This window comes from Schistocerca gregaria, chromosome 3 (genome assembly GCF_023897955.1).
Source record: "Schistocerca gregaria isolate iqSchGreg1 chromosome 3, iqSchGreg1.2, whole genome shotgun sequence".
NCBI lineage: Eukaryota > Metazoa > Arthropoda > Insecta > Orthoptera > Acrididae > Schistocerca > Schistocerca gregaria.
The window spans coordinates 257,645,416-257,672,703 of NC_064922.1; the positions used below are offsets into that span (position 1 = coordinate 257,645,416).

Consider the following 27,288-nt stretch of genomic DNA (forward strand, 5'->3'; position numbering starts at 1 on the left):
AACAGCCTCAGGTAAGGAAAGTATACTACAAGCCCTCCTAATTGTTACATATAAAGATGCTCAGGACTTTCACAACTTCATCACTACTGATCTTACCCTGGCATTCACCAAAAATTATTTAAGTAAACCTAAGTCTGAATTGTTCCATTAGAACAAAAAATTATGTAAGAATAATAATAATAATGAGAACAGATATTCAGCAAAACCGCTTTATTACATCACATGTCCATATATAAATATTTGTATATCATATGAGATCATAGAGCTACTTTACATTTTTACTCATGAGAAAATAAAAAACAATATCACAAGCAGTTTTGGACGGATGACTAGATAGTTTCTGTGCTCTAACAACTGCATTGTAAAGCAAATTTCATTCAGGAAAAAGATGCAAGGCACTGACAATATTTCAGCAATAAGCATTTGTCATGTAATACTAGTTTACAGAAGACTGTAAACTGAGATTCTTCACATAAAATGGAAACCGTCATAAAAATTAAAACTTCTTAAAAACTCTAATATGTGCAAGTCATAATGATATAGATTCATTAAAAATATCTCTGGATAAAACTAGAAAGCTCAATAATTTTATCACTTGCTCTTTGATTGAAGACATTTGACCTAATTGTTAAACTACATAAATGTATTTTGTGACGAATAATTCATTAACCATGTGCTCTGACTTTCAAGAATTATCTCACTAAAATTTTAAATAATCAATGTAATGGATATGCTCTGAAGTTTGATTTTTTTTTCCTCTCTTATTGTGAAGCATCAGGAGCTATCTTACACAATTAATGAGAACCTCCAATTTAAAATGGCAGACAAAGAAATCTGCATTACATCCACTGAATATGGAACTGTAATTACAAGGAGGACTATTACAGTGTCATGAGAGGAGTGGTACACTAGATTAAAATTACGATTCCCTTTAAAACTAGCACATTATTCAACTTTCACATAGTATGAAATTACTTCTCAGCTTTAGTGAACCCACACATAATGCATTGCAACATAAGATTTGTTCAAGTATAATACTAAGGACAAAAATTTGAAGAGTGAAGTCAACTATTCATCGCATGTCTAATGTTGGTTGACTTACATATTTTAAGCATGTCAATATTTTCGTTACATAACTGACACCCCCCACCCCCACCCCTGTGTAATCATTTTGAAAACAGATCTACAGTTTCTATCAAAATTAAATTAAAACTTCCCATTACAACAATGCGCTCTTTTAAATCTCAGCACATAACACTACATAATGCCATTTCTTTAACCCTTGCTGAGAAACACAAAAATAAAATTCATTACGGGTACCAACAACTGGCTTACAACTAAAAGAAGGCACCTAAAACCTTTAATGGTCCACAACTCTTGGAACACTAAAAACAATTAATCAAAAGTGAGATCTCAATTGCACTGAAGACTCATTCTCATGTGGCTGTTGTACTGACTCAATATTAAAACTGAGTATCAGTGTACCTGATGGATACATTTTAACTGGCAAAATTATTTCCTTTTGATGTTCTTACACACCCAATCCATTCCATCCTGAAAAGAAAGGAGAGTAAGTGCAAAAACATAGTTCCTAGTGATAAAAATGCTTAGTAACCAATACAAATTAAACTGTAGTTTAAACAAAATTAAATACAGTATGACATGATTTTTTTTCTACAGCTGATTTCAGTAAACCATGAATGTGTCACATATTTATGAGCAATGAACTGAAGCAACCAGTCCTTATTCATGCTATAAAATTTGTGTGTCCATACTTTCATGTCAATCTATGGAAGGTGCACATTCAAGTAATTTCATAAAACACATATGACTAAGGCTGGGTGTACACCTGGCTGTAGGTGGCACAGACAGTGCAGAGTAGAGTGACCTAGTTCTCTGCAGTACGTGCTTTCTAATGGTGAAGTGTCCTACCATATAATCCTGAGCACCTACACTCACTGTGCTATGGTTGTGGCAGTGCTGCAGTTTACTGTCTCTTGAATGGTGCAGTTGACTTGCTCTACAGCTAGCTGCTATGATTTTGGATGAACTGATAGGACTAGGGTGTAAAGAACCTCTTCTGTATGACACGAGTCATCCTGGTTCCATGAAGAAAACACTCAAAGACTAAACAAGTGAAAGAAATACACTACTCACTTATAACAGCTGTGTTTCCTTGTAACTTAATAATGGCCACAATAAATCAAACAGTGCTGGTAAATAACATTAAAAGAAATTTAAATTAATATTGTCCTTATCTGATACTTGCAACATGCCACAACATGATTCGTACAGGGCTGATGAAATAATTTTTAAAGCTGTTTTTTGCTACAAAGGCATACATCCTAGCTACAGTTCGCGTGTGCTGCAATGGGCACAGCTGGATTTTAGGCTTTTCTCGAAGTTCTTCATTGTCTCTCTCCTTCCGATAACAGCAAATTTAATGACATGCAGTTGAGAAGTACACATGCAGCCTTTACCAAGTTGTCTACAGTCTCTACTTTAACTTTGACTCCTGAATAATCTAAACTGATTTGCCAGCAATCCAAAAGCACACTCAACCATTTGTCATGTTCGTAACAACCTATAATTGAAAATGTTGTTGCCCTGGTCTTCAAAACTTGCCGCTTTGTGAAAGATCGCATTAAATCCTTAAACAATGGAAAAGACTCATACCCTCTAGAACAGGGCCAGCCACAGCGTGCCAAACTTCACACCATGTGTGGGTCAAACCCCAAGCTGTCACACTGCTTTGCTCGGTCCTTCTCATAAGTACACAGAAAAGTGTGACATTTCATTCAGCATTGCGGTGTTGTATTGTTTGCTTGGCACAACACTCCGAGTAAACTATTTGCTCATGGCAAGAAGGACATTCACATGTATAGTGGTTGTTTGCACAAAAAGAGGAAGTCTAATGATCTATCATTGCAATCCTTTAAAATAAATGGGAATGACAAAGGAGAGGGAGGAGAATCCTCAATTTGCGTAAGAGGCAGGTTTGCGCATTTGCTATGAAACAACATTACAATATCATGCAGAAAGAATTTCAAGATTTAGTTGACAATGAAAACGTGAAAAATTACAATGATCAACAGATATATTCGTTGTTTTGAACATCAAAAAGTACTTTGTGCTAAATATGCAGGCTTGGAGGGTGTGAAGAAATTGGCGGTATGAACAGTAAAATTTCTGAAGTCTCACATATTATTTCATTGTCAGTTGATTTCAATAGAAATGAATGAAGAGTTTGAAGTCTTCATATATTACTGTAAAGTATGTTGGTTAAGTTAAGGGGCATGCCTTGAACAATTTTTTGATTTAAAACTGGATATTATTGAATTAATGAAGGAAAAAGGAATGCATTAATGAAAATTAGAACATCTGGAATGGCTTGCAGATTTTAAGTGGATTGACCTCACACTGACTACAGTAAAACATTGCAAGATAATTTCTTTTTGAGTTGATGGGGATACATTTAAAAAAGAAAATCACGTTGTAGAAGGGGCAGATTCTGGCAAAGACAGTCCAGTTCCATAAGCTCACTTGCATTAAAGAAAATGTGAGGTTTGAAGACTTTGCTCTAAGCACTATGGGACTTAACATCTGAGGTCATCAGTCTCCTAGACTTACAGCTACTTAAACCTAACTAACTTAAGGACATCACACACATCCACGCCCGAGGCAGGATTCGAATCTGCGACCGTAGCAGAAGTGCAGTTCCAGACTGAAGCGCCTGGAACCATTCGGTCACAGCGGCCGGCGTTTGAAGAATTGGCTCTGAAAGAGGTACAAGGATAGTTTTCTAAAGGTTTTGAGGACAATCTTACTTTTTTTTTCGAGTTGTTTTTTAGACCACTTGCCATTTCACTTGAAAGTGCCCCTGTGCATATGCAGATATAAGTGATTCGCCTGTAAGGTAATTCCAGTTTTAATAACAAATATTTTTATGTTAAAATTGTTCAGCATGTCCACATTACTATCCTTATGTAAAATTTCCTCGCTTCAGTATTTAAAGTCACGATATTTGGGCAAAAGACTTTTTTCAATTGTGAAACTACATCAGTCACCATAATGTGGTAGCTTGACTGCAAAAATTTGTGAAATTGTCTTTGTCTGTCCATATGTCGACAGTTTGTACAACATAAAAATTAATTATATTTTCAGCATGCCAAAAATAATTAAATAATATTAAAAAATTATTTTGTTTGTGATCTATATTGTTGAGAAATGTGAAATATAAAACCAAGTCACATGCAGCTGCCATTTAAATGTGGTGTGTTCAGTTTTCTCCTCTTCCCCCTTCTTGTGCTCAGACAGTGTGATTTGGCGGTGGGGGAAATGTGAAGCAAGTCTGAGCACTTTGGCACTAGCCAAATTCTTGGCTTACCCTGCCCTAGAACAAAAAACCAGCAAGTGCAAATTACAACTGTATAGTGACTCCCTTTACAGACCAGCAGCTGCCCGTACATGTTGCACGTAAGGGCCTACAGTAGCTGTGTTGATTGTCTGTGCCCCAGTATGTGCTGTGTCGTGCTGTGCTGCCCTGCCCTACTGTGTGCTGACCTAGGTTCCTGCCCTGCGTCAATACTATATGCCCAGATTAATACTTGTTCTCAATCAATACTGGCGTTTTCTTCTTTCTTTTGAAGCATAGTACCTTACATCATGTCTATTTAGATGGGACATAACAACAGTTAACAAACATGCAGTATGAGTCGTGCAGGACTGGTGGAGTCAGATGCTTGAGTATGTAGTTTCTATGAAATCTGGTACAGGTCACAAGCTGGCTGACATTCTCTGAGCTGCAGTCAAAATACTGTCATTTTTATTGGCAATTCTGTTTGTTTAATTTTCAAATTGTCTGTTAATTAGTACCATTATTGTGCTTAATTATGAGAGTGAATGAAGATGCGAATGTGAAATAATGTTTCATGTAAAGTTATTATGCTGTACACTGAAGTAATTGGTCATGTGAGGAATGTTCGAGAACAATGTTTGTGTTCCTGAATCATACCAAGGAATTTGTTACAAATTATTTTGTCAGATTATGGGACTGGGGAAATGAGATTATGATATTGGTATAAGTAGTATTCTTAAAAGGGAGTTAATTTTATATTTGTGGGTTTTCAAACTTTATTTATGGTAATTTACTGTTCTGATTCAGTGACACATTTTGATCAGTTCTGTATATATGTGCAGGACTGAGTGGAATTGAAGCTGCTTTTCAAGTGGCTGCGCCATTTATCTGCCAATCAGAAATAAGTATATTCTTGTGTATTTTGGGGAACTAGAAACTTCTTTTTGTGGAGAAAGATGAGTAGAGTCGGGGCTTGGGTCTCATTGTGATCAGACCTACTGATATGTGCTCTGATGAAAATTATTAATACTGTGACATTTTGGTACCAAAATATTTTAGAAGTGCTGTCAAGTGTTGAAGAGAGTTTGATTTAATGCACAGAGTGAAATTCAGAAGCTTTTGGTGACATTTTAAATAATTAAATTCATGTGATGTGTTGCTTACTTGTGAACATGAACATTTTGTTACATGAGATTGATTATAGCAACCTTTGAGTGAGCTATTCTAAAAGAAACAATCTGTTTGTAAACTTTCTGGTAAATATTAATAATTTCCATAAACTGGCTACAGTTATGAATTATGTGTGCTTTTCAGACAGCTTAGAATAAGGCTTGGTAGTGACTGGTGTATGCAAGCTTACTGTAATAGAGTGAAATGTTACGCACATAAACAGTTTCATTTAACTATTCCTTCCACCGACAAAACAATTTTCAGTGCGACTTGTGGTTACAAGGTGTACAGCGCCTTTTTTCCTATAGCTTTTTCTGTCTGTGAACTGTGATTCAGTAACTTTAAGGAGGCGTGCATTTGGGAAGAGATTGACCACAAAGTGAGTGGAACTTTGAAAATGCTTTACGCTGCCGCACTTTCCATATGTATAGTTACTGAAATATTATACAATTTACTTGTTTATTAAACATACGTATGCATCTGTTTTGTATTCTCTAATTTATAAAATTAAGTTTATCTATGTTGTTGTTGTGGCCTTCAGTCCTGAGAATGGTTTCATGCGGCTCTCCATGCTACTCTATCCTGTGCAAGCTTCTTCATCTCCCAGTACCTACTGCAACCTACATCCTTCTGAATCTGCTTAGTGCATTCATCATTTGGTCTCCCTCTACGATTTTTACCCTCCACACTGCCCTCCAATACTAAATTGGTGATCCCTTGATGCCTCAACACATGTCCTACCAACCGATCCCTTCTTCTGGTCAAGTTGTGCCACAAACTTCTCTTCTCCCCAATCCTATTCAATACTTCCTCATTAGTTATGTGGTCTACCCATCTAATCTTCAGCATTCTTCTGTAGCACCAAATTTCGAAAGCTTCTATTCTCTTCTTGTCCAAACTATTTATCGTCCATGTTTCACTTCTATACATGACTACACTCCATACAAATACTTTCAGAAATGACTTCCCGACACTTAAATCTATACTCGATGTTAACAAATTTCTCTTCTTCAGAAACGCTTTCCTTCCCATTGCCAGTCTACATTTTATATCCTCTCTACTTCAACCATCATCAGTTATTTTGCTCCCCAAATAGCAAAACTCCTTTACTACTTTAAGTGTCTCATTTCCTAATCTAATTCCCGCAGCATCACCTGATTTAATTTGATTACATTCCATTATCCTCGTTTTGCTTTTGTTGATGTTCATCTTATATCCTCCTTTCAAGACACTATCCATTCTGTTCAACTGCTCTTCCAAGTCCTTTGCCGTCTCTGACAGAATTACAATGTCATCGGCGAACCTCAAAGTTTTTAATTCTTCTCCATGAATTTTAATACCTACTCCGAATTTTTCTTTTGTTTCCTTTACTGCTTGCTCAATATACAGATTGAATAACATCGGGGAGAGGCTACAATCCTGTCTTACTCCCTTCCCAACAACTGCTTCCCTTTCATGTCCCTCGACTCTTATAACTGCCATCTGGTTTCTGTACAAATTGTAAATAGCCTTTCGCTCCCTGTATTTTACTCCTGCCACCTTTAGAATTTGAAAGAGAGTATTCCAGTCAACATTGTCAAAAGCTTTCTCTAAGTCTATGAATGCTAGAAATGTAGGTTTGCCTTTCCTTAATCTTTCTTCTAAGATAAGTCGTAAGGTCAGTATTGCCTCACGTGTTCCAACATTTCTATGGAATCCAAACTGATCTTCCCCGAGTTCGGCTTCTACTAGTTTTTCCATTCATCTGTACAGAATTTGTGTTAGTATTTTGCAGCTGTGGCTTATTAAACTGATTGTTCGGTAATTTTCACATCTGTCAACATCTGCTTTCTTTGGGATTTGAATTATTATATTCTTCTTGAAGTCTGAGGGTATTTCGCCTGTTTCATACAACTTGTTCACCAGATGGTAGAGTTTTGTTAGGACTGGCTCTCCCAAGGCCGTCAGTAGTTCCAATGGAATGTTGTCTACTCCGGGGGCCTTGTTTCGACTCAGGTCTTTCAGTGCTGTGTCAAACTCTTCACGCAGTATCGTATCTCCCATTTCATCTTCATCCACATCCTCTTCCATTTCCATAATATTGTCCTCAAGTACATCGCCCTCGTATAGACCCTCTATATATACTCCTTCCACCTTTCTGCTTTCCCATCTTTGCTTAGAACTGGGTTTCCATCTGAGCTCTTGATGTTCATATAAGTGGTTCTCTTATCTCCAAAGGTCTCTTTAATTTTCCTGTAGGCAGTATCTATCTTACCCCTAGCGAGATAAGCCTCTACATCCTTTCATTTGTCCTCTAGCCATCCCTGCTTAGCCATTTTGCACTTCCTGTCGATCTCATTTTTGAGACGTTTGTATTCCTTTTTGCCTGCTTCATTTACTGCATTTTTATATTTTCTGCTTTCATCAATTAAATTCAAGATTTCTTCTGTTACCCAAGGATTTCTACTAGGCCTCGTCTTTTTACCTACTTTATCCTCTGCTGCCTTCACTACTTCATCCCTCAAAGCTACCCATTCTTCTTCTACTGTATTTCTTTCCCCCATTCCTGTCAATTGTTCCCTTATGCTCTCCCTGAAACTCTGTACAACCTCTGGTTCTTTCAGTTTATCCAGGTCATATCTCCTTAAGTTCCCTCCTTTTCGTAGTTTCTTCAGTTTTAATCTACAGGTCATAACCAATAGATTGTGGTCAGAGTCCACACCTGCCCCTGGAAATGTCTTACAATTTAAAACCTGGTTCCTAAATCTCTGTCTTACCATTATATAATCTATCTGATACCTTTTAGTATCTCCAGGGTTCTTCCATGTATACAACCGTCTTTCATGATTCTTAAACCAAGTATTAGCTATGATTAAGTTGTGCTCTGTGCAAAATTCTACCAGGCGGGTTCCTCTTTCATTTCTTAGCCCCAATCTATATTCACCTACTACGTTTCCTTCTCTCCCTTTTCCTACTGCCGAATTCCAGTCACCCATGACTATTAAATTTTCATCACCCTTCACTATCTCAATAATTTCTTTTATTTCATCATACATTTCTTCAATTTCTTCGTCATCTGCAGAGCTAGTTGGCATATAAACTTGTACTACCGTAGTAGGTGTGGGCTTCGTATCTATCTTGGCCACAATAATACGTTCACTATGCTCTTTGTAGTAGCTTACCCGCGTTCCTATTTTCCTATTCATTATTAAACCTACTCCTGCATTACCCCTATTTGATTTTGTGTTTATAGCCCTGTACTCACCTGACCAGAAGTCTTGTTCCTCCTGCCACCAAACTTCACTAATTCCCACTATATCTAACTTTAACCTATCCATTTCCCTTTTTAAATTTTCTAACCTACCTGCCCGATTAAGGGATCTGACATTCCACGCTCCGATCCGTAGAACGCCAGTTTTCTTTCTACTGATAACGACATCCTCTTGAGTAGTCCCCGCCTGGCGATTCGAATGGGGGACTATTTTACCTCTGGAATATTTTACCCAAGAGGACACCATCATCATTTAATCATACAGTAAAGCTGCACGCCCTCGGGAAAAATTACGGCCATAGTTTCCCCTTGCTTTCAGCCGTTCGCAGTACCAGCACAGCAAGGCCATTTTGGTTATTGTTACAAGGCCAGATCAGTCAATCATCCAGACTGTTGCCCTTGCAACTACTGAAAAGGCTGCTGCCCCTCTTCAGGAACCACACGTTTGTCTGGCCTCTCAACAGATACCCCTCCATTGTGGTTGCACCTACGGTACGGCTATCTGTATCGCTGAGGCACACAAGCCTCCCCAACAACGGCAAGGTCCATGGTTCATGGGGGGATGTTATCTATGAACAACATAATAATTTGTGAATGTATAAAGCTGTTTTGTAGCTTGTTGTTTCTAAAATTAAGTTTATTTACAAACAACTTAATACTGTGCAAAATTGAATGCAACCTGTCAGTAAATGTTGTGCAAGTTGATAATATGAAACAAAACTGGTTGTGGCATCCTGTTCCAATAGACAAAAATTACTCCATAGAAATCTCACTTGTAAAAGATGTGCAGACCGTGATTATGATGCATTCTATTAAAATTCTGGCAGCCACACTTCCAAAAAAGGTGCTGAAAATATGAGATCTGAGAACAAATATCAGACCTGCTATTTGTTCATAGTAACAATCTAGATGTGCACTTTCCATACAGAGACATGAAAACACCTGAAACCTGTAAAGGGTAATAAAATAAATTTGTTAACATTAATAAGTGGTTGCTGCAATCCCTTGCTCAGTAAATAGAATATTGACTGAAAGACACAGATACTGGCCTCGAGCACAAAGAGATGGAAAAACATCATATGCACACCTTTATCCCCTCGCCAGTAGTGGCAGAGCAAGCTTGAATCTGCCAAGGACGATCTTTAATAGTATGTAGTCCTAAGCCTTCAGCAATTTCTGATGCTGGTAATGCATGAAGAAGATCTTGCTTATTGGCATAGACAAGTAATGGTACACCACAAAGCTTTTCTTCCATCAGCAGCTCTTCTAATTCCTGTCCAGTTTCTTCTAGGCGTTTACGATCGGCACTGTCAATGACATATATCTGGAGAGTAGAGAGGTATTAATAATGGTATGTATTTTCACCAAGTAACAAAGCAGTCAAGTGATAAACAAAATCTTAATATTTTAATAAAGCAATGCCACAGTGCTCTATCTATTTTGTGCAAGAGGGAACTAGATGTCAACTGATTGTGCACTCTTGGATCTTTACTATAAAGCCAGAGATAATGGATCTACAATAACTACTGGGAGAAGTAACGTTCACTACTGATTTTAAAATTGCTATTAAGATGTCTTCTTTCTAGTTGTTAGAAAATATGGGGCTAATCCAAAAGACAGACACAGTTTCATTAATTTGCATTTCACATCATATGAAAAGAACATGAACAGTCTATATACCAACGGAAAGAGGAAGGTCAAAGATTTGTTTTGTTAACCGCTAGCTGCGTAAATGGCTGCAAGAGCTGTGATAGTTGTGTAAACTAGGGTACTCGTGGAAATAGGTAGCTGTGAACAAGAGGCTATAATGCCGCAGGAAGTTTTCTGCGTTCTTAAGTTTGCAAGAAGTGAGTTGGCAGCTGCAGTGGAGTGGGCATTTATTTCTCAGATTCTGTACTGAACCACCAACTAGGAAATGCATAAGCCATAGATTTAAGCAATTTCAACAAATCTCTGCAAAGGAAAAAGTCCTGGCTGACAAGGGTGTCTTAGAGTATAACATCAGCTGAATACGAGACAGTTTTGTTCTTAGTCCATGTAAGTCAATCAACAGAGCTAGTATGGAACTAGGAATACATCAACCAACTGTATGGTGAGTTGTAAGACAGTGTTTACAATACTGTACAAGCCTTATTGCTTACAACTGGGGTAAGCCCTCCATGAGAATGACAAAGAATAGCGTACTAAATTTTGTGGTGATGCTTAAAAAGATGGAGGCTTACACATTTATACTGTTAAGGAGCTGTTTATGTCCCACCTTTACCAACAACAATGGCCAACCCATGGAACCGTGTCACTGTTGCTGGTGAACTCAGTAACATGAGACATGCTTCTTCGCATGATGGACGAGTCTGGTTACCGCTTAGATATTTGCCCAGCAGCAAAGGAGGAGGAGGGGGGGGGGCATATTTATAACCTTTGGTTTGTGGACTTTTTTCTAAAACTTCATCTTTTGACTGGTATGTGCACTGTTCGTGTACAATTTACACATAGTGAAATACAAATCAATTAAATTGGGTCAATCTTTCTCTAAACCCTGAATGCTGGTTAGTCAAATTTAGTAAAACTTCTAAAGAAAAAGTCTCTTTGAATGTTTTAGCATACAATTTGAGCATGGAGAAGCTCACATAGAGATAAGGAGAGGTTGTATTCCTCAGTACCCCTGAAATCCCAATCGAAAACACCCCTCTCATGCATCACCTGATATTAATGGACACCTTAATCCTGGCTGCACTCAGCTATGATAGCCATATGAAGTCTACAATTGTTCATGCAATACCTCCTGGTGTTGTTATGAGACACCTCTGAACTTTTACAGGTTTTTTTGTATTCAGGAATGTCATCTGGACATTCTCCAATCAGCTTACCATATTGACTTGCGGATGTGAATCCACTGATGGAGTTCACGAACTATGTCACACCCTCTCCTTATAATCTTTAGTTGTTCTTCACAAAGTTGGAAAGGTTGAGAACCGCTGCTGTAGAGCATGCTCAGCAGCCAAGGCAGACAGTAAGAAAATGAAACATCTACAGTTGTCCTTATGATGCCTTTTTTGTGTAGCTACCAGTTTCGGCACTTGAATGCACTATCTTCTGGCTTTAGTTGACGCTGAAGGGGTTATCACGATTCATATATACGATGCATAAGTGGCTAACAACTGGTTTACGTGGACTACCAGTAACTGTGACGTCTGTAGTAGTCTGCGTAAACCAGGTGTTCAATCGTGAAAACCCCTTCAGCATCAACATAGGCCGTGAATGTTGCATTGAAGTTCTGAAAATGGTAGATACACAATAAATGACATCATAATGGCGGCTGTAGGTGTTTCATTTTCTTGAAATAGTGAACAGCCATACTTCCCCAGACCTCCAGGCACAAGGATGGACAAACAAAAAGGCAGATAGTTGCTCTGCGTCCAATCATGTACTCACTGTTTACTGGTAAATATTACCAAATAAAAAGCCATGTTGTGAACACATTAGTTGGTACACAGAATGTTTAGTTTCATGTATTATCCTGCCTTTGATGTTATACAATTTACCTGGGGTGGGGTTGGAGTTTAAGTGGTAGTGGGTGGATGCATGGAGCAGGTCTTACAGTGGGACTGGTTGGAACAATAGCAGTGGTATGAAATTTGGGGTAGAGAGATAATGGTGTGGGAATGTCATATCGGTTGACAGGAGTGTTATGGAGGTAAGACAGGCAACTAAAAACAAAAGTGGGATAGATGATCATATTTCAAGGCTTAACTCAAGAAAGTCATAGCCTTGGCAATGTAATGGTATGAACCATTTGACATCCAAGTGGCAAACAGGGTGCCTCTGAGGTTTTTTTAATATCTTCATATCTTCATATCTTCATCTCTCTCTCTCTCTCTCTCTCTCTCTCTCTCTCCCCCCTTCCCCCTTTTTTATTTTCCTTTTTAATTCTTCACAGTACTTTGGATTCTCCTACTCATTCTTCTTCGCTTCAGTCCATCTTCAATTCACATTCTGTTCAGTCGTCTCTGGACTAAAGCTGACATAGTGATTACCAACATACTATATTTGACTAGCTACTTTTTTGGACACCCCTCTTCATTCACCTTTGTCTCCCTCTCAACCTCTAGTCTATGCGACAAACTTCAGTCCCAAACTTCACATATCTATCCACTTTTTGTCCCTGAGGAAAGAACTGTGAGGTTTATTCAAAAGTGAAGGTCATTTCTTTAAATTTACATGCTGGCAACATGGAACAAAACTACACAATTCAGCACCATCTACTGATCGTTTACGAAGAGTCAGAATTCACTGTAATGATTCAGTATTCATTTGACTGTGGATGAAAGCAGACAACAAAGGCCTCGAAAATCATTGGTGCTGTAAGTCACTTCCTGTGTGCAAAAGGGATCTACAGCTGCTCAAATTATTCAAGAGTTGTACCTAGTTTACAGACCTCCAATTTCCAATGAAGGAAAGGTTAGATAGTGGTGGCAAGACTTTAAAAATCACCATATAAATGTGAATGATAAACAGCACAATGGGAGGCACAGCATCCAGTTCCCTAAAATTGTGCAGTAAGTGGACAAAAAATGGTGATATAATTGATATCGATATTACAGCTTGTGTTTTGTGGCAAAATACTTGCTAAACTGGCATCTCCATCCTAAATCAGCAGCACTGGAAACTGCTGTCCACAATAATCCTCCTCCATGATAATGTGCAGTCACATACTGCTTCACTGCCTGTACCACTGTAACACAGATTTCCATTGGGTGATTTTTGATAATTCATTCTATAGCCCCAGCCTCATGGCTAGCAACTATTACCTCTTTCTGCACTTCACACAATTGCTCAGTGGACAATGGTTTGAAGATGATGATATCCAGGCCACCATTGACAACAAGCTTAATTCCCACATAGGGACTTTGATGCAGACGCTATTCCAACACATGGAAAGTGTTAAGAAGTGAATGACGATCATGTAGACATACACATTAGCTTTGTACGTAACTAAAACTACCAATAAGAGCTATTTCTAATGGATATATTTACTTTGGCAATGGACACGTCTTACCTTTCATGTATGCCTCATAACAGTTACAAAAGGTAGGAACAGTTTTTTCACTTTAAAACTATTACTAATACTTCAATTTCTGAGGATAACTATTTGTAGAAAATTATTTGGTCATGTTTAAATGAGATGAGAACAGGAGTGGGAGTAAAGGCAGGCTGATGACAGGAGCAAGGTCGACATTGTGTGAGCAGACACAGTTCTGTTGAAGGCAAAGTTTCTGTCTGCACAGTTTAGAGAAACTAATGTTATGGGGAAGAACTCATATATCATGGTTGTAAACCAGCTGTAACAATCAACTGCTCTATGTTAGGCAGAATGCTACATAAGTGGATGATCCAATTGAGTTCCATCAGTTCAAAGTTCTCATTAACCTAGAGCTACAAATTCACATCATCAATAAAGCACATGCAATCTATGAACTAACTCCATTCTCTTGCCAAGATATTCTTGCTTTGCCATTCAAAATTACTGCATCCCATCTCCCAAAACGAAGTCTTTGTCCTCCAACAAACACAATACTACTTGTTTTGCCTCATACTTCTGCTTTGGAATAACTCTTCTCACACTGGCTACAAAAGCCTCCAGCAAACATCACCATTGGTTCTCAGCTGTAAAATCTCACCTTGCTAACCTGCTCAAACTGTCAGGCCTAAAAACTCACATGCACAATCTAAGAAAATCCAGAACCCCAACAGATCCATACCACAATCATCAATCAGTTCTCAGAAAATCACACTTGAGCATCAATCTTGCTGAGGCATTTCTAGATCACTATTACCCTCCCCACCTTGATCAAAACGGGATCTCATGTAATAGACTGTCAGTTTATGTAATAATTTTTTGCTTATTTCATTTATGCAGCTTCTCATATGGTCTCACAAGGCTAAGTGGAAATCTGAAGTGGTCACTGGAAATCTAACTGAGGATTTCTGCAACAGGACCCATCTATACTTATCACCACCATTGGCATCAAGAACTACCTTCCCCAAAAATGAACCACACAAGACAGAAGCACAGCATTCCACTATCCCAAATCATCATTTCCCTGGGATGATGCCTCTGCACGAGATTTGAAGGATATGGCCGAACACTTGGCAGTCATCATGAAATGATTCTATAGAATTTTTAATGCCTGAGGTACCAGCAAGGACAGTAATAATTTATATCTGGGTAGCAGTCTTGTTCCTTTCCAGGAGTGGAAGTATTTACAAAAGTAAGAATCACATCCTCAAAACTGGAAATACCCATGATGTATGTGAGCCCAGGGACTGGTCCAACTTCATGTACCATATTTGTGTTTTCCCCTGAGCTGCATTCCACTTCAAAAGCTTTTGCTACATATCATCATGGTCCAGAGAGGCAGTCTGACTCCGAATAACAACAGCTACTTTCAGAGGTGTTGAGAAGTTGAGACTTGAAAGACCAATTGATGACAGCAAACTGTTATAATGATTTGGAAGAGGGGAAATAAAAACACACACGAAGAAGGCTTGAATAATAATAATAATAATAATAATAATAATAATAATAATAATAATAATAATAATAATATGGTGTGACTAGGTAATTCACCATTCCACCTCCCAAAGTCTCTCTTAGAATGAAGCAGTCTTCTTGTGGAAGAGCTAAATACACAGGAAGTAAGTAATATACAATTCTGATATCACGCTTGGTAATGGAAATAAGAACAAAGAAAAACCAAGAAATCTACTAGCATAATTTGTTGATCTACAGAATGCCAACACTTGTCTTTAGCCTTCAGTTAACACTGTAAGAATCACAATCATAAAAAATATATATTATGCGACTGTTCATTGTTCACTATACTAAGCAATTCTCAATTCCACCATCTGTTATACGTCTGAGCCACTCAATGAGTCACTGTAAGGACAGATATTCCTTTCTTATGTAAAAATCGTGGATCAATACACAGGAATTTATGTGCAGTGTAAATGCTGGAAGACTTCCATAAAGAATGACAGCCTGCAGAAAAATCATACAGCTATGTGTCAGTACTCTGCTATGAGAAATATATTTCATTAAATTTTCAGGACTTTTATTGATTAACTCTCAAGTATGTGTGTTTTCTTACAATAGGAGGGTGTACATCTGGAAGAAACACTGCACTGATAAGGATAATTTGCCAATGAAAATTTAGCTTAAATTTTAGGCTGAAGTCAATTGCATATTGTGAATGTACATACACTTGTAAGTCTGCACATGCACATTTATATTTCATAGTTCATGTATAAATATCTAAATATATTACTCACCAAAACATCTGTATTTTCAAAGTAGTTTCGCCAATATGGCCTAATCTTTCTTTGTCCACCAATGTCCCAAACATTTAACTTAAAGCCTTCTGACTGAACGCTCTTTATGTTGAAACCTTGTGTTGGAGTGATGTGTGATATATCTTCAGACGCTAGTTTTTTGAGCAGCGTTGTTTTTCCAGCATTATCAAGGCCTAACAACAATAAGCGGAGTTCCTTCTCAGGAGAGGACTTGAGCTTCCGAAGAATTGAAAGCAAACCCTATATGCAACATGAAAAAACATAATGTATGAATTGTCTGTTCATACTTCATGTGATAAAAAAAGTAATATAGCTTATCCGACATTACCTATGTGGAAAGGTATTCTGTGAAGCTACTCACGTATTTTATAATAATTTACACTATTTAGTAAGCAATCATACACACACTTCCAACAAGTTCAACTAACAAATTTTTGACTCTTTGCTATTTACAGTTTTATCTCGAACGTTCGGCAGCCAATAACCTGCCTTTTCCACTTAACATAACTTCCACATTTGGCAATGCCTTATGCACATAAATATCATCAATTTGCACCCTAGTACAGATTTCGAAAAACTTCCATATATAGGTCTCCTATGGGAGAGTAAGAGAATGGTTGTACCAAATTGGTAATGCATCAGTAAAAATCCTGTGTGCCTTTATGTGACTTAAATTACAAATAATATTACCTTCTAATAATAATAATAATAATAATAATAATAATAATAATAATACCTATATTTGTAAGTGACAATAAATTAATATGTTGTTATACTTTAGAGAGCTGCAACCCCAGCTACTGTTTTTATTCAGGAAATAACCTATTGTATAAAAATAGTTCATCATGTTAATCATACCCTCAATGCCTATTAGTATGCCACATACAGTATTGTGGAACATGTATTTTACCCTGTGTGCGAGTATGCAATCTAATTTCACCAAGATTGTTCACTGAGCTATACCCATAAATGTGTTATGGCTTTGCATCTTGAGCAAGGTGAAATCAAACTATTTGTTTAGTATGTAAAGATATGCAACTTGAAAATCACAGAGGATATCTGAACCAAGACAAAGCAGCTTATGAAAATCAACTGCACATGTTACTAGCCAAGGTCAGCGAATGTCCTTTGATATTGTATACTCCACACATGGCCAATGTTCGCACAGAATAGGGTCTGCCACACTGGTTGTAGCTGGGTAAAATGCAAACTTGCAGTTTCCAAACCAGCCATGATAAGCAACAATGCTGCAATTCAAACAAAAGCAAAAGGTAGAGTGCTAGACCACTTGTCATCCTTTCATGGGTAGAATACTTCAGTAGAATGAGAAAAAGGAATCTCCTGTCAAGCAGATGAGCATCAATCCTTGTGGTCACATTTGTAATGCAGTATATGCTGCACTAGCAGAGATCAACTTGTGCATATGGGTAAGCTAATTAAGCAATGGGCATGAGATACATTGTGCAACAATATACAATTTTCTCTTATATGATACCATTATTGAAGCATCTTCAGTGTTTGCCTGTTTTTAGACAACACTCCAAATGGAAAGATCATAGTATTAAAAATGTGGAGTGTGGTCTTCTTAAATAATACTATACTTTGTTTTTTGTTCAGTTGCACACACTGTTAGCAAGCCAAAGTTCTGTAAGGAATTAAAAAAAATCATTTGCTGAATCTTTGGCTGTTATCTGTGGCTAATCAGGTACACTTTTTCATTTATTTTTATATACATCAAGTTTTTAAACTGTGTCTTCAAATTAGTTGCCAGTTTGTTTGTGCCAGAATGATATTTATTTTCAGCAACATAGAAAGGAATGAAAATTCTCAATGTAAACCTATCTTGTATCCTGGCTACTTCAATAATTTTTATTTTCACACCAAAACCACTATTCTCAAGTAAATGCACTGTTGTAGAGTCCATTCTTGAGTATTGCTAAGCTGATGGATGATAGGACATTTACATGCAAAATTGTTCAAGTAGAATGGAAACAAGTTTGTAGAAGCTTCTAGAAATTTACAGTAACAAACAGAACTGTAACTAACAACACTGGCACTTTTAAATGAAAGTTGGAGACGTTGAAAGTAGGGGGATAGATGAGAAAGTAGATCATGCTAGCTAATACTTTAAGGGGTACGTAATTGGTGGGCCTAGTAAGGTCTGAGAAAATCATCATCAGAAAAGTTCATATAGTTTATAATGGGATAAAGAGGAATATTTGATACAAGTCATCAGAAACATACGACAAACACCATAAATAATATGGTGACTATAATGTGATATCAGGGGTGATTTTTTACCAACAGAAAGCTACGTGTCACTCTGTCACCACAATCAGGCTTTTTTATTACTTTCACATTCATTGATTTACCAACTCACAGCCAAACTGTCACCTTCCAAACTAACTTAGACCTGAGGCTAAGCTACAGATCAGTCTGTCACAACCACGTATTTTTGCTTTCACATTCGACGGCTTCACCAACTAACAGCAAAACTGTGAATATATACATTACATCACAGCAGCCATTAACATTATGTCAATAGCCAAAACTGAAAAAAACTTATGTTCTGTTTTCCTCTTGACCCTTATAATGTACAGTAAGAATTTTGTTGAGTACAATCCAGACAAGATGCTTATCAAGAGCAACAATTACATGGGCATAAAATCTGTAAGTGTCAGAATATTCATTCCAAGTAGGGTGTGAATCCTGATATAAGTGAAATATATCTATAATGTTGCACTACATATCTGTGTGAATTTCTGAGGATAACTGATATTATAGAATATATAATTATATTAGGATATATTCAAAAATCAATGAGTGGAGACCCGCAAGTTCACACCAGTTTACAGAAAATTTTGCCGCAACAACACATTAGTAAGCTAGAATTCCAAAAGTATCAGCTCTGTGTCGCTTTCAGAAAATTTCAGATTACATACTTAATTTTTTGTCAGCCAAATCATGATAAACCCATTTTGCACGAAGCTTTCCTATTCTTTTTTATGCACACACAAAGCCACACAATTACATGTGACTTTATTTTAGTATGCTAAAACACAATTAAACACTGCAAACTCCAGGATGGAAACAAAATTAAATTTTATACATTACGTAAAGCAACAAAGATAACGGAAAACTTTTGTGATAAAACAACAACTTATTTTGTAAAGAAGCCTAAAATATCTGTCGCTTTCTTTTAAATAAAATGATTTTTTGCAAGATCTGTACAAGTTTAATTTCTGTTAGCCTACTTATGATTTTTACTTTTTTTCTTCTTTCTGCAACTGTAATTTCATGGAATGTCCAATATCCCTGCAAAAGTGATCCACAGATGAATAAACTACTACTACTGCTGCTACACAAATAATGAGAAGTGGACAGCCGCATGCCCAATAAATTAAAAGAAATTTCACTTTGGAAGAATTTGTGAAATATAGACAGGAAAGAAACACACAATCTGCCAGATGTAAATTAAAAGTTTAATGTATATTGGAATGTACATATTCCAAGGAAAAAAAGTAAAAACAAATCAGGGAGACTAGGAACTCAGATGGACTTAAGTATGCTGTCGTCAAACAATCTCACACAAGGGAGATACAGCAACAGTAAAGGACTACTGACCAATCTCATAACTTATAAAAACTCACTGTTGAAAATATTGTAAGCAATCTCTCAGGTTTCCTTTGCATATTTGACTGATAGTGCACTTCTGGATTTTATGCATAAAATGGCTGAACATCTGGAAGCTCACCATCAAACACATTAAGTAGCAAACAGTTGGTATCTTTTAATATTCTGCCCCATGAACAAACAACATTCAGATTAATAAATAATGTATGGCAATCAATTATGGTACACTACGTTAGTCTTATTCCCTGGATCAGGTGTGGAGGGGTCTCTGGGATGTGTGAAGAATTCGAAGATGTAGACTTGATCGAAGTGTAATACAATAAAACGACATTAACATTTCATTGTATTACAGTGTTAATGCTCATAAAATAAATTTTAAGAAGGTTTTGTGATGATACTCCTTAATGGAATAGGAGGGGTTGCCAAGAAGTTCTTTAAGTGTTAAAGTCTACCACAGTAATTACATGCCATTCAATATGTTTTGGCAAGATACTCAGCAGGTCTACATGTGTACCCATTTACCCGATTCCTTTTTGCGCTAGTGTTAACAACCCTAAGTCTTTGTAGTAGATGTTTCGGCCCTTGTGTTACATTTACACTTTGGTATTCCAAAAATACTATCGCTATAAGTTGAGTTTCCCATAAAATATGATTCCATAACTTGTAAGTAATGGAAACGAGCATTATAAACTAGTTCATCCACTGTTTAAATCAGCTATAGCAATAACCATGAGTACTGCGAGCATAGCTGAATTACAGCACAATACTGCTTCTCTGCAGGAAGTTTTCCAATTAAGGTAATCTATCTGCAGTCTCAAAACTTAACACCTTTTGCTTCTTGTATATACACTATTTGGCAAAAATGAAAGTTGTGAGTCCACCTGTCTCCTTTGACCCATAAATAAATATATGATGATGAGAATAATTTCCCAAAACAAATATTAACCCAAAGATCACGAACATAAAATTCTCTCTCTCTTTTTAAGGAACACCACTGGCATCATAAATTTTGGATCACCTACATAGATCAGATGAAGACCACAATAGCACTAACCCCCTCACAACTAAAAAACCAAGTACCACAAATTTCATTTGCTGTATAGTTCACAAGAAGCCCTCCATACCATGGACACACAAATAGCTCCAAAACCACAAATTTCACTAGCCTATATGGCAGTTAAAATGAAGCCAGTAGCACTAAAACACAACACATTCAAATCTTCAACTCCATTACACATTATCCAAACCTTCACTTATCCTGTGTCTGTCTAAAATAAAATCCACAGTACAATGTGCCAGGAAGTTCCAAACCAAAACTCATGTACACAACAAATATAAAAAATGTAACCTAATCAACCACAGTTTGCTCGCAATACCTACCAACCACAATCCAACACAATTACCAAATACTAACAAGAAAAACGCTGAAATTCATGAAAATTTGCATCACCGCCAATTTTGGCATACACAAACAATTATAAACATGAACACACATACCGTACATATTAAAATACAAAACAGATAAAAAACAAAAAAAATACTTACCAACTACAGGCACCATTACATATACCTGGGTTAGTCAAATACACCCGTACACACATGTACACCCATCAAACCCCCCCCCCCCCCCCCAAAAAAAAATCCCCCAAACACCAAAAACAAAACTGTTCACAATCATTCCAAATAACTGTAGGAACTTGATCATAGAGAACATATCTTTGCCCATTAGCCTTCTCATAAATGTATGACCGAGCAAGATGGTGCAGTGGCTAGCACACTGGACTCGCATTTGGGAGGACGTCGGTTCAATCCCGCGTCCGGCCATCCTGATTTAGGTTTTCCGCGATTTCGCTAAATCGCTCCAGGCAAATGCTGGGATGGTTCCTTTGAAAGGGCATGGCCGACTTCCTTCACCGTTCTTCCCTAATCCGATGAGACCTATGGCTCCTCCCTCAAACAACCCAACCCTAATAAATTTATGTTCATGCCATGACTGACAAAAAGAAATAAATAATATTATATCTCCAACCATAAAATACATGTGGCATTACTAATTGCAAACGCACATATGAATCCAGTAGCCACAATACCCAAAGTCAGAATAACTGATTAGCAAACTGGCACTAACTCCTCTAATGCAAATGCACATTTTATCCTTTTGAAACATCCAGGTCCCAACTTTAAATGACTCACTAAATTACCAAACAAGCAACGGAAACATACAACACAAGTGAGCAGCATTAAATACTACAACACGTCATATCTACAAAAACAACCCAAATCAAAAACACCACACCACAACAGAGTACAACACACTTACATCAAGGGTCAAAGTGTACAACACACTTACATCAAGGGTCAAAGTGGATGGGTGGAATTACAACTTTCAGCTGACCCAACTATTTTCAAAGCTTGTACAGCTCTTTGATAAGAACTACATTTTTTGTACTGATGCTTGTCAAAATTCATTCCCTTTGCTTTGAACAATTTGACAATGATTCTCAATTAAGTCTATAACCTATCTGAAGTGTCAAAGGTGTAACATGTTTTACTTCTTGTATTTCATTCTAGGAGTAAGCTATTTTTCTGGCTTGTGGAGTTAGTTCGGTGAAAAACCCACATTTTATGCACCATGGCTTGTCAAAATTCAGTCCCTTTGTCTTGAACCAGCTGCCGATTTTCCAAATATTTTACTAGCTAAGGGGATTTATTTTTATTCCCATACTTGTATAATCAGCAAAAAGGGCAAAACCTTCATCTTAAATGACAAAACTTTCATATTCTGACAGAGCAAGTGGAATATCATTTATGTATATTTGAAACAGTAGAGTATTCAAAATAAAACCATGGAAGAGTATGTCTAAATATGTCAAACACTTAAATGCTTATACTTAAGTGACTGACATGGACCCTATACACACTGTTATCTGCACACAGGATAAAAATCATGACCAACTGAGTCTACTGTTCCTCAACTTTTGTGTGAGGACATCATACACTACTGGCCATTAAAATTGCTACACCACGAAGATGACATGCTACAGACGTGAAATTTAACCGACCGGAAGAAGATGCTGTGAAATGCAAATGATTAGCTTTTCAGAGCATTCACACAAGGTTGGCGCCGGTGGCGACACCTACACCGTACTAACATGAGGAAAGTTTCCAACCGATTTCTCATACACAGCAGTTGACCGGTGTTGCCTGGTGAAACATTGTTGTGAACTCTCATCTAAAGAGGAGATATGCGTACCAACATGTTTCCGACTTTGATAAAGGTCAGATTGTAGCCTATCGCGATTGGGGTTTATCGTATCACGACATTGCTGCTCGGTTGGTCGAGATCCAATGACTGTTAGCAGAACATGGAATCAGTGAGTTCAGGAGGGTAATACGGAACACCGTGCTGGATCCCAACACCCTCTTATCACTAGCAGTCGAGATGATAAGCATCTTATCTGCATGGCTCTAACGGATCGTGCAGCCACATCTCGATCCATGAGTCAATAGATGGGAACGTTTGCAAGACAACAACTATGCATGGACTATCAGCTCGGAGACCATGGCTGCGGTTACCCTTGATGCTGCCTCACAGACAGGAGTGCCTGCGATGGTGTACTCAACGACGAACCTGGGAGCATAAATGGCAAAAGTCATTTCTTCAGATGAATCCAGGTTCTGTTTACAGCATCATGATGGTCACATCCTTGTTTGTCTACATCGCAATGAATGCACATTGGAAGCGCGTATTCATCATCGCCATACTGGCGTATCACCTGGCGTGATGATATGGGGTGCCATTGGTTACACGTTTCGGTAACCTCTTGTTCGCACTGATGGCACATTGAACAGTGGACGTTACATGTCAGATGTGTTACGACCCGTGGCTCTATCCTTCATTCAGTCCCTGCGAAACCCTACATTTCAGCAGGATAATGCAGAACCGCATGTTGCAGGTCCTGTATGGGCCTTTCTGGATACAGAAAATGTTCGACTGCTGCCCTGGCCAGCACCAACTGCAAACGTCTGGTCAATGGTGGCAAAGCAACTGGCTCGTCACAATACGCCAGTCACAACTCTTGATGAACTGTGGCATCATGTTGAAGTTACATGGGCAACTGTACCTGTACATGGCATCCAAGCTCTGTTTGACTCAATGCCCAAGCGTATCAAGGCCGTTATTACGGCCAGAGATGGTTGTTCTGGGTACTAATTTCTCAGGATCTATGCACCCAAATTGTGTGAAAATGTAATCACATGTCAGTTCTAGTATAATATATTTGTCCAATGAATACCCATTTATCATCTGCATTTCTTCTTGGTGTAGTAATTTTAATGGCCAGTAGTGTAGTTTACAAATCAGAAATTACTCCAAAAGATAAGGATTCTTGGTTTATTGGGTTTTTCTGCATTACACGCCTTTTTCAAAAGAACTGGCATGGTGAGGGGCACTGGTAATTCTTTACTAATATCTTGTATTCTTTATTGTGGACCTGCATGACAACAGCATGAAAAAGCACTACTGAGAAAAGATTCATTTCTTAAGTAACTCAACATGTCACTAAGTTCAGCTGAAAAACATTTTGTTATTTTACTGCTTAGAAATTTATTCTTAAAGGAATTGATTATAATGAAAACTACTTCTGGAGATAGAGGATTAACTTTATTTTTATCAGACTTGTTTAGGTAGGCTTTCCTTAGAAACTGTAAGCTATCTACCAAGGTAGTGTACAAACCAACTTACCAGCTAATGACAAAGATGTTATAAAGATGTGACTGCAACTTGGGGCAATAAAGATGTGTCTGCAACTTTGGGGCACTGTATTCATCTTCTGCCTTTACTGAAATTTCACTTTTTTCTGTTACATTTTGATTATGTTCTGAATATTTATTTACTTACTGGAAACAAAGTCTTCTTCATATTAGACTTACTATTTAAAAAATGAATTCATTTGAGGATACAAATAGCAGCTTTTGATATTGTGAGCCAGAGTACCCTCATTATGCTGGTTATATAACATTATGAAGGAGTCAACACAGCAGATTACTTCAATTTAAATTATGCAAAATTTTGTCCTCCTTGCAGATGTCAGAAGTACAAAAATAAAAAGCAGTAATAGTCCTCTTACAGAATGAGCAGCTCCTGAAATATCTGATATCAACTGTGTCAAGATAAATAGTGAAGTGTTATACCGTGAAAAGATTAATACACACAGTGCAACACTTCTCACACAATACCAGACTGTCTAACTTACCTATTCAAACAATGAAATAAAAGAAACATTTCTTTTACTGAGCTCAGTTTAGGGACTATTAACAGATCATTCTTTACCTCATCTATAAATCCATCACCCAAGACTTAATGAAGCACCTCAGTTCAGTTACATTTGCAATATCCATGACAACAACTACAGGTGATTAAAAGGGAAGAAATCAATGAACACTCCACCTATATTTCTAGTCACTGTTTAGGTACAGAATTACTATTTGGGGAAACTTAACTGACGGAGACACCAGTTTAGGAATACAGAAGAATGTTACAAGAATCCTACCTTGTGTCAAAAATCTTGCAGATTTCTCTTTAAAAAGCTCAGTATTTTGACAAGTGTTCTGCAATCTTTTGGAAAAATGTCATTTCATCAAAGGACATCAGTGGAGGAGGAGAAGGAGGAGGCGATTAGCATTTAACACCCCATCAATAACAAGCAATTAGAGGTAGCATATGCTCAGATTAGAGAAGGATGTGGAGGGAAATAGGCTGTACCCTTCCAAAGGAACCATCCCGGAATTTGCTTGGGGCGATTTAAGGAAATCACAGAAAACGTTAGTCAGGATGCGGGTTTGAACCATTATCCTCCTGAATGTGACTCCAGTGTGCTTAATCACTGTGCCTCTGCACTTGGAGGAGATCAGTGATTGACATATAGTGAACTACTTCTTATTTCATACACATAGTTGGTTGTGACTGCAACATAAAATGTGACTGTGTCTGGGAAACAAAGTGTCATAATAAATGGTCCTTCTAGGACGAAAGAAAATCCCTAGAAAGACTTTGAGGGTTTAACTTTAGTACAGAGAGAAGTCACATAAATGAATTCCACGATCTCCCAGAGCATATGCAATGTCTTGAGTAATATTGTGGAGTTAAAGAGTGAATTACTTATCACCTATAAGCAACTGCTTCAATCCAGTTAGATAGGCCTACATGATTGCTTGCTGGTGATGAAATCAGAAAGTAGAGGAAGCATGAGAAATGAGGATTAAAACATGAAGCAATAAAATCTATGTAAAACTTCAGTGTCGTGTAAACATTTGTTAACTGTATGAACACATCTCATATGTAGTCCGAAAAACGAAGTCAGTAGAAGAAGTTACCGCTCTGTTGACAGCTAGGTAGGTCTGCTTTGTGGCGGAGCACAATCTGGGTTGACAAGGGCAGAAGAATTAGCTATGGTTTTACTGTAAAAACCATATCGCCATTAGTCTACAAATCAAAGAAATAGAACTGGCTGAGCGTGAGTGCAGGACGTCAGACACTGCACTACCTTTATCGAACATCAAAAAATTGGACTACTAAGGTTTTTTATTATTATGCGTCCTTAGCAAAAAAAAAAAAAGGCGAGCAGAAAATTCACATTACCGCTATCACGAATCCTGTTGCTTCTATTACATAAAACAATACGCATAAATGCGTAACAACTAATAACACGTACTAACTTCGTTTCGCGCTGTGAAAACTAAAACATATTTTCATATGGCTACGAAAAATATGATAATGTGGTACCATAACGAATACTTGCCATTTGTTTTTATTTTATAACAATTTGTTAATATATTACATTTCCTTCTCCTGCTCGCATAAATAAACACAACTCTGACGGAAACAAATTCTTCCCGGCGCTACGCTACAGTTGATAATCACGAGTGTAAACAACTAAGATAATATTCACAACTACGATGATAATTGTGTCTACCCCGAAGTGGTAAATCTTTGGTTTTTGTACATCGTTGGTATAGTCTTGGTTACGGATCCCGTCACAGTTGGGCGGGCCATTTGAAGTAACGCACGAATTTCCATTGGTGACTGCTGCTGTTAGCACTACCACCGCCACTGCTACTGACCTTTATGAGATACAGACCACACTGATTCAATAATATAATAATATTCATATCTGGTGGCAGCGTTAATTCATTGCAGTATAAACAGGCATTGTAATTTTCAGTCATATAATTTGTAACATCATCATTTTGGAAAGCACAATCCATTGCTTACACTTATTCGTCTTTCGTCGTTGATGAACATGGTGAACTAACTATCTATGTAAGCATAGGACCTAGTGGGCACCATGTGATGACTGCCAAAACACTTACAAAGAAAGAGAGTGAGGTATCATTGAAGTTTCACACGTTTCAGAAAGGTGTGCAGCATGCATATTACATGAACTACACAACATAAAATGTCTGACACACAGCCAGGCCAGCAGATGTTCTAGTATTCTAAAAGATTAGTATGTTAAGTCTTCCTATT

General features: G+C 37.5%; 1 protein-coding gene across 2 annotated transcripts; it reads right to left on the reverse strand.

The window, feature by feature from the left end:
- Positions 1-195: 195 nt before the first annotated feature.
- LOC126353823 (ADP-ribosylation factor-like protein 3) lies at positions 196-27,078 on the reverse strand. Of its 2 annotated transcripts, none has more exons than XM_050002943.1 (4): positions 27,034-27,078; positions 16,107-16,367; positions 9,865-10,101; positions 196-1,554 (listed from the first exon to the last, which is right to left on the reverse strand). In XM_050002943.1, exons 1-4 carry the CDS (start codon positions 27,061-27,063, stop codon positions 1,513-1,515), a joined length of 570 nt encoding a protein of 189 aa, XP_049858900.1. In that variant the 5' UTR covers positions 27,064-27,078; the 3' UTR covers positions 196-1,512. The 2 variants fall into 2 exon arrangements, with proteins under 2 accessions (XP_049858900.1, XP_049858901.1); XM_050002944.1 differs by lacking the exon at positions 27,034-27,078 and adding an exon at positions 26,561-26,745.
- Positions 27,079-27,288: the final 210 nt, after the last annotated feature.

What these genes read in the sequence shown, in the direction of transcription:
- LOC126353823 (XM_050002943.1), bottom strand. Translation starts at nt 27,063, where the DNA reads ATGTTCATCAACGACGAAAGACGAATAAGT. An exon ending in ACGACGAAAGACGAATAAGT is followed by an intron (nt 16,368 to 27,033) that starts GTAAGCAATGGA and finishes TGTTGCATATAG; the next exon opens with GGTTTGCTTTCAATTCTTCG. An exon ending in TTGAAAATACAGATGTTTTG is followed by an intron (nt 10,102 to 16,106) that starts GTGAGTAATATA and finishes TCTACTCTCCAG; the next exon opens with ATATATGTCATTGACAGTGC.